The sequence below is a fragment of the Canis lupus genome, chromosome 22, assembly GCF_048164855.1.
Source record: "Canis lupus baileyi chromosome 22, mCanLup2.hap1, whole genome shotgun sequence".
NCBI lineage: Eukaryota > Metazoa > Chordata > Mammalia > Carnivora > Canidae > Canis > Canis lupus.
The window spans coordinates 38,923,515-38,936,647 of record NC_132859.1 but is presented as its reverse complement, the minus strand read 5'-3'; the positions used below and the strand labels follow the sequence as shown (position 1 = coordinate 38,936,647).

At 41.5% G+C, this 13,133-nt stretch overlaps 1 protein-coding gene and 1 long non-coding RNA gene across 5 annotated transcripts in view; one reads left to right on the top strand and one right to left on the bottom strand.

Annotated features, from left to right (window-relative positions):
- The window catches only part of LOC140614158 (uncharacterized), a 28,485-nt gene extending 20,673 nt beyond the window's left edge, over nucleotides 1–7,812 (bottom strand). Inside the window, exon 1 of the long non-coding RNA XR_012015061.1 lies at nucleotides 7,408–7,812. This is a non-coding gene — a long non-coding RNA (uncharacterized lncRNA). The remainder of the gene's footprint in view (nucleotides 1–7,407) is intronic.
- GADL1 (glutamate decarboxylase like 1) overlaps nucleotides 7,233–13,133 on the top strand; it is a 163,553-nt gene continuing 157,652 nt past the window's right edge. For 2 of the 4 annotated variants that reach the window (XM_072793100.1, XM_072793098.1), the window contains exon 1: nucleotides 7,233–7,827. In XM_072793100.1, coding sequence (XP_072649201.1) covers nucleotides 7,248–7,827 — 580 coding nt within the window. In that variant the 5' untranslated portion in view covers nucleotides 7,233–7,247. The remainder of the gene's footprint in view (nucleotides 7,828–13,133) is intronic. The other 2 variants (XM_072793102.1, XM_072793101.1) reach the window with 2 other exon arrangements.

The following is a 13,133-nucleotide window of genomic DNA, read 5'->3' as shown; positions in this document are numbered from 1 at the left end:
CCTACTGCTTTAGTTCAGCTTGACAAATGACCCCAGAACTGGTCTGTCTCCAGTTCTTCCTGCCTACTCACCAGGCCTGACTGCCAAAAAAAAACAAAGTTGGTAATGTATCTCTGTTGCATGGACGTTCAACCTACAGCTCAAGTCTGAACCACTTGACTTGAAGATCTGAGTTCATGCCAGCCCCTTCTCAGACCCATACCACTTCTCCACTTGCACTCTGCTCCTGCCACCCTCCACGGCTGCTCACCGCATCGAGCCTCCAGGTTCTTGATTTGCACAAGTGGACCTCTCTGATGCTTTTTTTGATTTCTTCATTTGGTTAAACTCTGACTTGTTTTCTAAACCCAGTTGAATGCCATCTTGTCTGGGAAGCCTCATTCCTCCGAGCAGAGACCAAGTTACTCATGCTCTGACTGCTCCAGGATTTGATTCTACCCAATGCATCTGAATTACCTTCTTACACATCTGTCCTCATCCCTCAGCTGAGAGCATCGCAGGGAAAGACCTCTGATTTGTTGGATCTGTCTCCGTAGCCTCAGAGCCTGCACACAGTGGATACTCACTAAGTGTTATTCTAACAGATGGCAATTGCTCCCCGGCACTCAGAGTGCAATCAATGTCACAGTTACTTATCTTCCTAAGCTCCATTAAGTTTGGCTCGAGCACTCACTTGCCAGTGGAAATCTTGTGCAGAGGAATTTTGAGTCTTATAAGACCAAGTAATTGATGATGGGCCAGGGTCCCACACACTGGCTTGTGAGGGTCAGCATTGCCCTGGCAGACTAGAGTCATGGCTGCCCTTGCAATGGAACAATCAGGAAGTTTAGGCCCATTATATCTGTACCTGTCTGTAGAGGTGCCTACACTGCCAGCTACTGCTGAAGCCTGCCTATCTCCAAGGCCCAGGGCCCAGGCCAGGACCTAGTTACTATAACCATTTGAACCCCTGACCTGTCCTCACCCAGACCTCCTGGGGAGTCCATGGCATCATCTCCTTCCACCTTCAAGTATCAAATTCTCTGTCTTCTTTGTTCTATCTGGGAAGAAGAGAGGGGGTAAGGATGATGGCTGCTTTTAGTTGCAGCTGATTGACCACAGGAGGGAGCGCAGCCCACTGTGGCCAAAGGGTTCTTTCTAATTTTCTGAGAGATGTTGGGAGTAGAGTTTTTGTAAGAAATATTTTGGTAGTTGATTTTTATAAACATCGTTGTTGTGGGACCCCAATAAAACCTGTTAGTAGGACAGATTCAGCTGGTGGCTGGGCAGTTTGTGACCTGTGACCCAGGCCTCTCTTTCATAAGAATTTGAGGGTTTGTCTATGGTGGCCCTCCCCTCCTAGCAAATTTTCTTCTGCTCTGGGAAACACAAGACAACTGCTTATTCTGACTGGAAGTTGTAGAACCTAATACTGGCTGCTTCTCTCTTTGGGGCAATGATGGGAGCCCTGTAGACTTCTCCATGGTGGGTTCTAGGAGCAAGTGCATAAAAAATAAAGACTGGCTGGTATCTTGATAAGTCATCTTGTAATATTTAGTTATTATGGCAAAGAGATGAAGGATAGCCCAAGGTTGTAGCCTTTCTTCTAAGGAACACTTCTGTATTTTAATAATGACCTGTATCAGTGTGTTTTAAGCTATCTGTGGGGAAGGGCCATTTTTAAAAATCTGTCATGAATTAATAGTAAAATATGGTAATAGCAAATTATTAGAAAAGGTGAAATAAAAAGATATACATAGTACAAAGCTCCAATTTTATTTTTATATTATTAGATACAGCAGACATAAAATCAGTCTGCCAGATTGTGATAGAGCAGTGGTTCTCAACCAGAAACATTTATCTCATGGGGATTTTTGTCAATGTCTAGAGACATTTTGGCTGACGTAAGTAAGAGGAGGGTGTTACTGGCATCCAATAGGTAGATGTCAGGGATGCTGTTAAACATCCTAGAATGCCCAGAACAGCCCAACAACAGTCACCAGGCCTAAAAAGTCAATAGTGCAGGGGTGCCTGTAGCTGGACCTGTTGAGTGTCTGACTCTTGATCTTAGGTCTTGCTCTCAGGGTGGTGAGTTCAAGCTCCATGTTGGGCTCCATGCTGGGCATGAAGCCTACTTTAAAAATAAAAAATGTCAATAGTTCCAAGGTTGTTTCTATTATAGTTTTTAAATTACTCCCTCATTTTCTGTCTTTATTTTTTTGTGGACTAGTTATGAGTGCTTCCCCAACTGGCACTAGTCTATAGATCACACTCCAAAAAGTAGCATTCCAGAGGTTTTGCCAACACCTTTCTGGCCAATCTCAAAGCATAAGCCAATAGTGGGATTCCCAGAAAATTTAGCTTATTATCTAGGGGTCCTAATAGCAGGCGGTTAAAAATAAATCTAAGATTGTAAATTCATCAACTTCCATTATGGTACATCTAGATAACATTTCATCCTATCTGGGGGCAGAGGCACAACTGAGGAAAAGTCTCTGTCTTTTTAGACACTATTGTGTCAGGTGTATCTGAAAATTCTTATTTAAATCCTATGTTTATGGGGAGAAATGCAATGGTATCCTTAACTTTCTTGAATTTTAAAAACTAAAAATAAAACACGAAAAAATCCCTTGAAAAGAGTTATTTAAGTGAATGATTCATGGTCAAATCACTATCAAGTGTCTTCATTGTTTGCTGGCTGCAAGAATCATGTTCAATTTCAAATGGCTTTTAATTTCTCCATGTCATCCTCCAAGACACTCTGTAGACCCAGTGAGGCAGATATTTCTTACAATACCAAATCTAGATAAAATAGAACATGGAAGTTGTGTCACATATTGCAAAAAGGAGGACCCTGTGTAAGGACCTTTGGAATCTATGAGTTTGAATCTCAGCTCTGTTGCTTACTATTGCAGTCTTAGGCAAATAACTATTTTTAAACTTATAAAATGAAAGTAGTAGGACTGCTGTGAAGATGACATGCCAAGTGTTTAGCAAATTTGGCTCATTGGGATAGGTAGTTGGTATTTGTCTTTTTTGTGGCCATCCTGCATCTATTCCTCCTTCCTATGTGTGTGTGTGAGTCCTCTAGTTGAGTATGGTAGTGGTGGGGGCACTTTAGCACCTGGGGAAGCCAAAGAAAGGAGATCAGCCCATCTCCGCCGTTGGATCCGGGCAGGCCAATCAGATTCACAAGCCTGATTAATAGGTGATTAATAGGATTAAGTGATATGAAACTAAGAAACTGTATTCTCTCGAGGTACCTGAGGTAGGGTCTGATGGTGGCAATGGGGTTTTCAGGAAGAGAGGATATCCTTGGACAGACTTGTCCCTGCAAAAGTATGCTTGCTGTGCTTGCCATTTATTGAATTTCCCAAACTGGCTTTGTTCCTGTTTGACTTCTAAATCTGATTTTCCACCCTCCAACTCAAGTCTGTGTACCTTTGGTATCCTCTTAAATAAGTGCTTATATTTTTTTAAGATAGCCAGATGCCATTTGGGTTACTTGAAAACAGTAAATCTTAGATCTCTTTCTTATTTTTTTCTATTTTACCTCTCCATTTTTATTTCTATGAATTGCTGTAAACTTTGTTTCTCTTGGCCTAGAATTCTTCTGTGAAGTATCTAAATTGGGTTCCTTCTCAAGGTTTTTGCACTAACGTGTACTGATTATAACCTACATGATGTTTCCTGAGTTCTGCTTGAAACTTATAATATGGGGATCCCTGGGTGGCTCAGGGGTTGAGCGCCTGCCTTCAGCCTAGGGCATGATCCTGGAGACCCGGGATCAAGTCCCATGTCAGGCTCCCTGCATGGAAACTGCTTCTCCCTCTGCCTCTCTCTCTCTCTCTCTCTCTCTGAGTCTCTCATGAATAAATAAAATCTTTAAAAAAAATAAAAATAAAGAAACCTATAATATGAATGAATGTTCTTTTATGAACAATATCCACTTGATTCAAATTCTTTCCTTTTCCTCCCTGCCCAAAATGCACGTACAATTAGACCGGCCCTATTATTATCTATTTATTTGTGCTTTTTTTGACTCTCTAACATAGCTACTTTCTCTATTTTGGGGGATGAGTGGGTATTTACTTTGTGCCATGCACCATGTCAGATGTTTTTCTAACTGTGACAGAGATTGCTGACTACCTACCCAATATCCATTCTCTTCCTTTTCCTCAATAACAGAACCTCTAAAGTGCCATGTTAACACACACACACACACACACACACACACACACACACACACTTCTCAGCTTCACCTGAAGAGGGAGTATCTACTGAATTTTACATGGAAGTTATTGGATAAGACTTCCATGGAGACCTGACTCAGCTTCGAGGGGCTACTTTTGCCCTTTCTCTCTTCTTTCTCCTTGTTTAAACATGAATCAGTCCAGAGTTCTGGCAGCCATTTTGTGACATAAGGAAGTCCTGAAGCTGAAAGCCTGTATTAAGGATGCTGGGGCAAAAAAATTAGAAGCCTCTTAGGTCACTGCTGAAAACATGGAACTGCAGTACCAGCTACAGACCATCTACTTCAACTATCTTAATAGTAAGTGTGAAAAAAACATCAATTTATTTAAATTACTGCTAATTTGGGTCTCCGCTATTAGCAAATGAAAGTACTCCTTTACTAATACATAGATGGTCATGCAAAATTCCTACAGGGCTTGTTCTTTTCATACATTTTACAGATATGAAGTTTTAGGCTAGCTAGTTGTATAACTTGCCTGAGTTACTCATTCATTGGACAGTATTGGATTGACCCAGTATTGGGTCACCACTGACCCAGTATCACACAAGTCAGCATCTGAGCTCAGTATTGATTTGACAACAAAGACTGGGTACCTAATCATTACATTTTACTATCTCTGAGTTGAGCATGAGAGTAGAATTTTAGACCAAAGCAATTTGTGGACCTGTTTGGATAGGTATGATTGCTGGAAATTTGGTTATTGGACTAGGTCCTCAGGCTATTCTTCTCTTTCATGTCCAGTCCAGTCCACTTTTGACTAAATTGGCCCAATGGCCAACTTTGCATGGAAGGGAGATTTCCTTTTCTTTTCTCTGAATGTCAATTTATAATTCCTCAGAGCATTCCTCAGCTTCCAGTAAAGTGTGTGTAACACAGTAAGTGCTCAATAAAAGTTGAATGGATTTATGCATTAATGAATGCTGTTCTCACAGCAGTTCTCCCTGGAACACTGATTCCCAGGCTCTTTTTGAAGAGCCATTTTTGTGTCCTGCCTTGTTATGAAAAGTAGAAACTTCTTTGTGAAGGAATCCTGACTGCCTAGGCACAGTCTGGTTTCTACAACACCAACTACCCCATTTTTGTACTCTTTAAGGATGCTTTTTTTTTTTTTTTTTCTGAAAGGTTCTGGTGAAAAGTTCTTATTAGAGACTACGGAAAGTGTTTTTGCTAACCAATGCAATCCAATGTAGAAACTGGGCAGAGGCCCTGTAATCATAGAAGCTACGTTCCAATTATGGTTCTGAAACTCCTTACTTCTGTGTTTGTAGGCAAGCTACTTAAGCTGAACCTCTACTTGTCCATCTATAAAAAGTGCACAATAATAATTCCTGTTCTTATAAGGATTATAGGAAGGAATGTATTTAGTGGAGTGCCTAGTTCACAGTGGCTGTTTAAACGATAGCAGCTATCATTCGTGAAAATAGCCACTGCTGGTTGGAAACATTTCTTAATCCTTCAAAGAGAATTAAGCTCCTTGGTGCCCCATATCTTTCAGAAAACGTAAGACCTCTAAGAAAGGTTCTGGTTCTAAGCCTGTTTTACATACACTAAAGTATTCTGAGGGCAGAATTTTTCCTGAAATTACTAGTAACTGACACAGGGAGAAGTAAGTGCTCAGTAATCAAAGACTAAAAACATGAAAGAATATAACACAATGCCTTTGTTATAAGAATAAATATGAAAGTTAAGATGAGCTAGTTAGAGGTAAGCACATAGAGCAGTTCCTGGTTTGCAATCTAAGAAATTCTGAATGGAGGGTACCTGGGTGGCTCAGTCGGTTGAGCATCTGCCTTCAGCTCAGGTCATGTTCTCAGGATCATGAGATCGAGCCCCATGACCGGCTTTCTGGTCAGCAGACCAGAAGGATAGTGCTCTCTTACTTTCTTTGTCAGATAAATAAAATCTGTTTTTAAAAAAGAAATTCTGAATTGTATATTCACTGATATACAATTATATATCATTACAATATATATAGTGATATACAAGAAGGGAAGAAAAGAATGTAGGAGGGCTCTCTTGTTCAGGTGTGTAAATGGACATTTCTGCAATCCACTGTGGCCTAGCTGGTCCTGGTTTGTCTCCCACAGAGAGATATATAATTTAGCAGTGGTTGATACCAGTCACTCTTCCGAGCTAAAGTAGAAAGGGTTCACTTACAATAATGCTAAAAGCCAAAAGAAAAACTTGATACTTCCTTCAGTATCTTCTAAATTGAGTTACCAAAGGTTAACTCCTGGAGTTCCTATTTATGTTTTCATCATTTAATCTCAGTGCTTCATCTGCTGAAACTGTATACAAGAAAGTAGATGGGGGTAAGAGGTCACAGAAATTTCATAAAATTTGTCTTCAGGATCTTAACTTTACTATCTTTAATAATTCTAATTTTCTGTATATTAGGAATAATAATAATTCTTACTTGAGAGCAAAGGTCTGCCCTGTCTTCACTGATAGGGACTTAAACTATGTTAAGAGAACAGGAGAAGTTAAACTATGTTGGGAAGCAGAGGAAAGAATTCACCTGCTAAGGAACCATACTAGGCTCTGTGCAAAAATAAACCAGGAATTTTTTTTTTAAGCCGTTTGAAAGATCAAGATTACAAATGCAGTTCCCTGATGTAGTTGTCATAAATGTGCTTTGGAATGGCATTAACTGATTGCTCCTATCATATCAACAGCCTAAGTTAAAAGCTCCCAAGGGAATTTCACTTTAAACATAAAGCTTGTTAGAGGAATGACAAAAAAGCAGCATTCACTGATTAAATTTAAATTTACAACAGGAACATGGCTACAGCCCAAGTTGCACGGGCTTGCGGGAAGAAATACAACGCGGAGAAAATTTCAGTTCTGAAAACCAAATAGATATTGGGTCTTTCTAATTCACCACCTCCTTTTGCTCACTAGCCCCCTGCCTTTCCCTTCTCCAACTTGGAATTTTGCAGAGGCAGGAGAGGCTGAAATCGGAGAGGGGAAAAGGGATTCACTGTAGAACTCCGAAATGTCAAGGCGGTACTGAATGAATGGGTCGCGGAGCCTGCTCACCACCGGGGCGGCCCTTAAAATAGGTTCCCGGAGCTGGTGGCCTGGAGCAGGCATCATATTTAGCCGAGGGCTTCTGGGGCCAGTTACTCCAAAACGCCGGAGTCTGGGAAAGTCACAGGCTGAGGCTCGCTCACCTGGCTGGCTCGGGAGGGCCGCTGGGGCAGTCGTCTGCCTGATTCCACCCAGTCGAATCACCCACGCCCCTAAAGCCTGTTCCCCAGCCCTCCCCAGCGAGGGCAGAGGGCCCCTGGCCGCGGGTCAAGCCGATGGCATGCAGCCAGCTGCACGCCGAGTATTAATAGAGAGCCTCGGGCTGCAGGAGGCTGGCACTGGAGCCTCGGGTTGCAGAGCGAGCGGAGCGCCCGGCGTGTCCTCGGCTCTCCCTGTGCAGTGGCGCGCGCCCAGCTGCTGCCCGTGCACCTGCGGGGCCCCCAGGGGGGCGCTGCCTCAGCAACTGCAGCCGCCGCCGAGGCCGCGGGAGCCGCGCGGGGGGACAGCCCGGAGCCGCGGAGCAGCGATGAGCCGCCACCCGGACCGCGACGGCCCGCTGGACGGTAACGACCGGCCTCCGCCTCCGCGCAAACGCGGTTCTAGCCCCCGAGGCGCTCCCCACGCGGGCTTTCAGCGCGTGGATGCCGGTTGGCCCGGGGGCCGGGGAGGAGGGCTGCTGCTCTGTAGGGCGGCTGGGGCGGGTAGGGCGTCCGCTTCCTCGTGGAGTTTTTGCAGCCCTTTCTGCAGCTTTGGGGGTGGGTTTTTTCTTTTCTTTTCTTTTTTTTTTTTTTTAAAGAATTTAAACAAGTTAACTTTCATAAAGAAAGCGCGGAGAGCGGCGCTTGCGAGGCCCTGGGCACTGGGCGGGTTTGCTAAATGGGACGAGGTGCACGTCGGGGTCTCCCTCTTCGGCGCCCCGCGTGGGCATCCTTAGACCCCGTGGAAGTGTCTTCCCGGGAAGAAAGCTGATTTTGCTTCTACTTTGGGTCCAGCACAGCATCACCGCTCCCACCTCCCAAGAGGCCACCTTGATCTTGCAGAGAGGGCGATGCCCTGGTGTGCTTCGGCTGGGAGCCTGCGGGTGGGGGACTGCCCTGGACCTTAGTGCCTGAAGGAAAGTGTGGTGCAGCCGAATTCCCCAAAAGGATGCTGTAAGGCGGAGGTCACTCGTTCTTCCGTGATGTCCTGGTGGCCAGCTTCAGCGAGCCAAGGGGCTTAGATTGCTCTGAACGTGTGATGAAATACTGCGAACCCTTTTGCCTTGAAAATTCCCCCATGTACAAACGTTTGAATGTTTGCTGAAGATTGCAAGCTGGGCCCCTTACCTGCACCCCCCCCCCCCCCCCCGCCGACCCCCGCTGGTGAAGAGCCCCTGCTTGGAAAGGTCATTACTGTTGCTACTCAGGCATTTCCACTAACTAGTTAGTTGTTGACCTTTTAGGAGGAGCGTTCCTCCAGGAATAACTCCTCTTTGCATCAATACCCTTTCGGATTGTACTGAACACGACTTAATGAAGCTGTGCTAGGTTGAGGCTCTCTGGGGGTTTGGGCTCAACAGGTGCGTCAGGTACCCTGGCTTGCGTTCCCTGCGGATCATTCTGAGGGCGGGGAAGTTTGCATGGTAGTTGGCAAGACCGGAATCCTTGTACTACAAGAAATATTTTTTCGTTTGTTCCTTTTATTGTCACCCCAAAAGTTCCCAGCATAACTGCCCCCGATCCTATTCAAAATGTTTTTGCAAGTTGCAATGTTACTGGGTTTCATTATATGGTACCCAAAACTAGCGCTTTAAACTGCTGGAGCTTTTCCTAAAGCTATTACTTTTGCGTTTCTAGGGTCAGCACACTGTAATTTAAGACAGCTGGCTATTTGACAACTGATTGAGAAGTATAAAGTAGACTATTGATTTAAAAAAAAACAATCCTAATAATGTGGCAGGCTTCTTTATGTGAGGCAAGGATGAGCAGGGTAATTGATCTGACTACCTGAACCCTGCACTGTGGTGTTTGTTTGTTTTTGTTTGTGATCTTAATTCTTGTTTCAAAGCTATATACCCTTTAGAACTCTGATAGGAACCTAAAAAAAAAAAAAACACATCTATTCTTCCTAAATTAAACATGCATCCCTATAACTGGACATGTCTTGTGATGATTTCAATAGTTGCCATGTTTGAATAATTTTAACCTTAAATTTGAATTCCAGGGGATACCAGAAGGCTTAGGTTGTGTGTCTGGCCATCCTTGAGCAGGTGATAAGGCGATAACATGTCTGATAACAACTAATTGTGCCAAATGTTAGCTATGACTCTTAAAAGAGCACAGTGTATCTATCTGTGAGACTTTGCAAATCTCTAAGGATGTATGATCAGATCCTGCAAGGTGACATTTGATGAGTATGTTAAATGATATGCCTGTGTTAAACTCCTGTTGACTATCTGTTACAACCCTATACATTATGGAGGAACATCATAGGGAATCCTGTTGCGGATACAGAATTCTTCATGCTTGAAAACAGTTTATGATCTTGCCATAGTACATCCAAGAGAAGTTCAGGCAATTAATTATATCAGATTGAAATTTTAATGCCATTCAAAATTATGAGTTCATTGGATTCAAATAATATTTCCTCCTGTGTTTTGAAATAATAACACAAACCTACATAAATCAGCCTCCAAATTCATTCTTTTTACTTTATTTAGCTTAGATTCTTGTTAAAACACTTTTAAAATGGAAGCAAATTTCAAGCTTCAATGGCGGGGGTGGGTATAGATAATTTTTTTCTCTTGAAAAGCTGACCTTAAAATACTGTTATAAGTCTGGAATATTGTAATGAAATCAGAACTATGATATCCAGGAATAAATTTTTTCGGTAATTTGTTTAGTGCTCCCTTTAGGACTCAAAGACAATGACAAAAGATACTAATTTTCCAACATGTTGTCATGTTGAATACACTGCTTTGTTGAAAATCATAGTTAAGCTAACTTTTGATCTCCCCTCTGCCCTTGGCTTTCCCTGGTTTATTATATAAAGATGCTGTGACAGTTCATGAATAACTAATTTGTAAGTGTTCCCTACTTGTTTTGCAAATGTACTTGAGGTGCTTTCAGGTGCTTGGAAGTTGAGCATCTTTTGCTGATATTTTGTTTGTAGAGTTGGCTCTGGAACACAACTGTTGTGAACCTTTGTAAAGTGGGGTAGCCCTCTTCTCCCCACCCCCCACCTCCTCTGCCCCTTTTAAAAATCACCATTCTTTTGAATGGAAGGGTGGATGAGTAATCTTTAATCGGATATATTTACATACTTTGCAGAAATTATCATATTGCTTCAACACCATCCCTGGGAACATCATGATACTGTTCTTTTCAATTTCTCACTGCTTCTTCAGTTTTCTGAGAAGTGGGATCCTGGGCCTCTTTTTCTAGGGTCTACCAACAGCACCACCTTTCTCTTCCAAGTGGAGAACTTGGTTCTGAAGGAGATCCTGATCTCTTTTTCTGAGCTGTTCCCTCATAGGCTCCACTCTGGTGACCTCGCTGAGTGTCCCTGCGACTCCATCCCTGCCTTAGTCAGCCCTACCATACTTCTCTAGAAGTCTGAATCTCTGGATTTGAGGGTGGTACCCCTGTTCCATGGCACTGTGGTAGAATGGAGATGGAAATGGGATAATATCTCAAAGAAAACAATATCACAAAAGTAGAATCCCTCCCCATTAAATTTGTTCCTAATACTCATGGATTCTGGCACAGTCTTTGTCTCTTCCCTCCCTACTCTCCTTTCACCTTGAGCTTCTTCTTCTTTTTTTTCTTCTAAGATTTTATTTATTTATCCATGAGAGACACACAGAAAGAGGCAGAGACACAGGCAGAGGGAGAAGCAGGCTCCCCGAGGGAAGCCCGATGAGGTACTTGAACCCAAGACTCTGGGATCATGACCTGAGCCAAAGGCAGACACTCAACCACTGAGCCACCCAGGCGTCCCTTACCTTGAGCTTTTGATGATCACTGAGAGACCAGATGGATCTCCATGGTGGTTGGTTCTGTGTTCACTAAACTTCTTTTTGGAGTATGAGGGATTGATTATGTAAAACATCTAGCTATTATTTAATACCCTTGCAAGCACCACATAGGTGAAGAAATATAATTTTGCTATCATCTTGGGGGCACATATCCTATGCGGCCCCTTCCAACCATAGCCCCTTCCCTCTTCCATAAGTGACCACTACCCTGACTGACTTGGGATAGCAATTACTTTCTTGCATTTTTTTTTACAGTTTAACCATCTTATTATGCATTCCTAGACATAGCATTTTAGCGTTACCCATTAGGAAAAACCTGTGATAGGTCTTTTAATTTATAGATTTATCCTCCTGTCCTTTTCTATTCTTATAATTTATCTGTTAAAGACTCTATGTTATTTGGCCTTTAGAACTCTCCACAATCTGGATTTTTCTGCTTTTGTGCTCACAATTCAATATTTTCCTCAAAGATCATCTTCTTTTGAGCTTGTTTATATCACCCTAGCCCTTCCTCCTACATTCTCATAGTTAAGTTACATTTCTCAGTTTAATCCTTGACTTTTAGAAACAACCATGATTTAATTTTATCTATTAGGCTTTTTATTATTAGGCAATAAAGGATTTTATTGACCTTCTCATATTCTGCCTTCAATTCTTACATTAATTTCATTAAGCATTATAATAAGTTGATTGAAAATTAATGCTCTCATTTACTAATTATTTTAAATACTAGGAATTTGGGAGCACTATGGGAATTTTGTAAACTTTTATATTTTAAGCCCTCTTGTGATCTATTTTCAGAATTTTTCACCTTTTCTTCTATGCTATTTTTGGTCTCATAATTAATATGCAGGCAATTATTTCTTCTTTCTATCATTAGTAAGACTAAAATGTTAGAGTGCTTTAAATGTAGGATTTAGTTTGAAAAATGCATATGTTGAGTTACTGAAATTGTAGTAGGCTGCAGGATAGTTTGTACAATAAGAGTATGTTTTATTGAAAAATAATAATTCATTTATACATATTGAACTGGAACTGAAAAAATGTACACTTGAGGATTAAAAGTGGTTGTATATGATTGGATGGATAATGGATTTTTTTCTTAGGTTCTTCTGCTTATCTGTATTTTCTGTAGTGTACTTGTAATGCCTTTGACAGAAAAAAAGAAAAAAAATAATTTGTTAAGAGTTTGGGGATGGGGTTTTTGCTTTGCTTAAATGTTTTTCTCACTTATTTTAGGCCAGGCTTTCATTTAGGTTTTTTTTTTTTTTTCTTACTTAAGCATGAATGTCATTTCTATTGTTCAAACAAATCCTGGTATTGGAATCTAAATGTGTTCTTATTAATCGCCGATTGCTGAATACTCAAGTTGTTTCAACAGATTTTTTAACACAAATAAGATAGAAGATAAATAATTGGCTAAAAATTAATTTAAAACACAGAAGCAAAAGAAGAGAGAACTCTAGAAATCTAGAAAAGAATTAACAATGTTTTAAGGCATAATATAGAGATGAAAATTTGCATAGGAGTACATTAGGATTGTCAACTCCTGAAAATCCACTGATCAGAAATATGTATTTTTTCGACCAATGGTCATCCTGACCAATTTGCACTTACTCACGGCAGTGATGGGAAAGGAGAGAGTTTAAACTTTGTTTTTTATAGACCAAAGCTCAGTTTCTGACTCATAAAACAGTAAGGCCCCTTTCTAAGCATCAGTTCCGTGAGACTGTATGTAAAATACCTGGCACATTGAAAATTAGTATGTCCTACCTTCTTCCCTCAATAAATATTACCACATTGAATTATGTGGATAATTATGCATAGAACTCTATGAGGAATATGCTTTAAAGT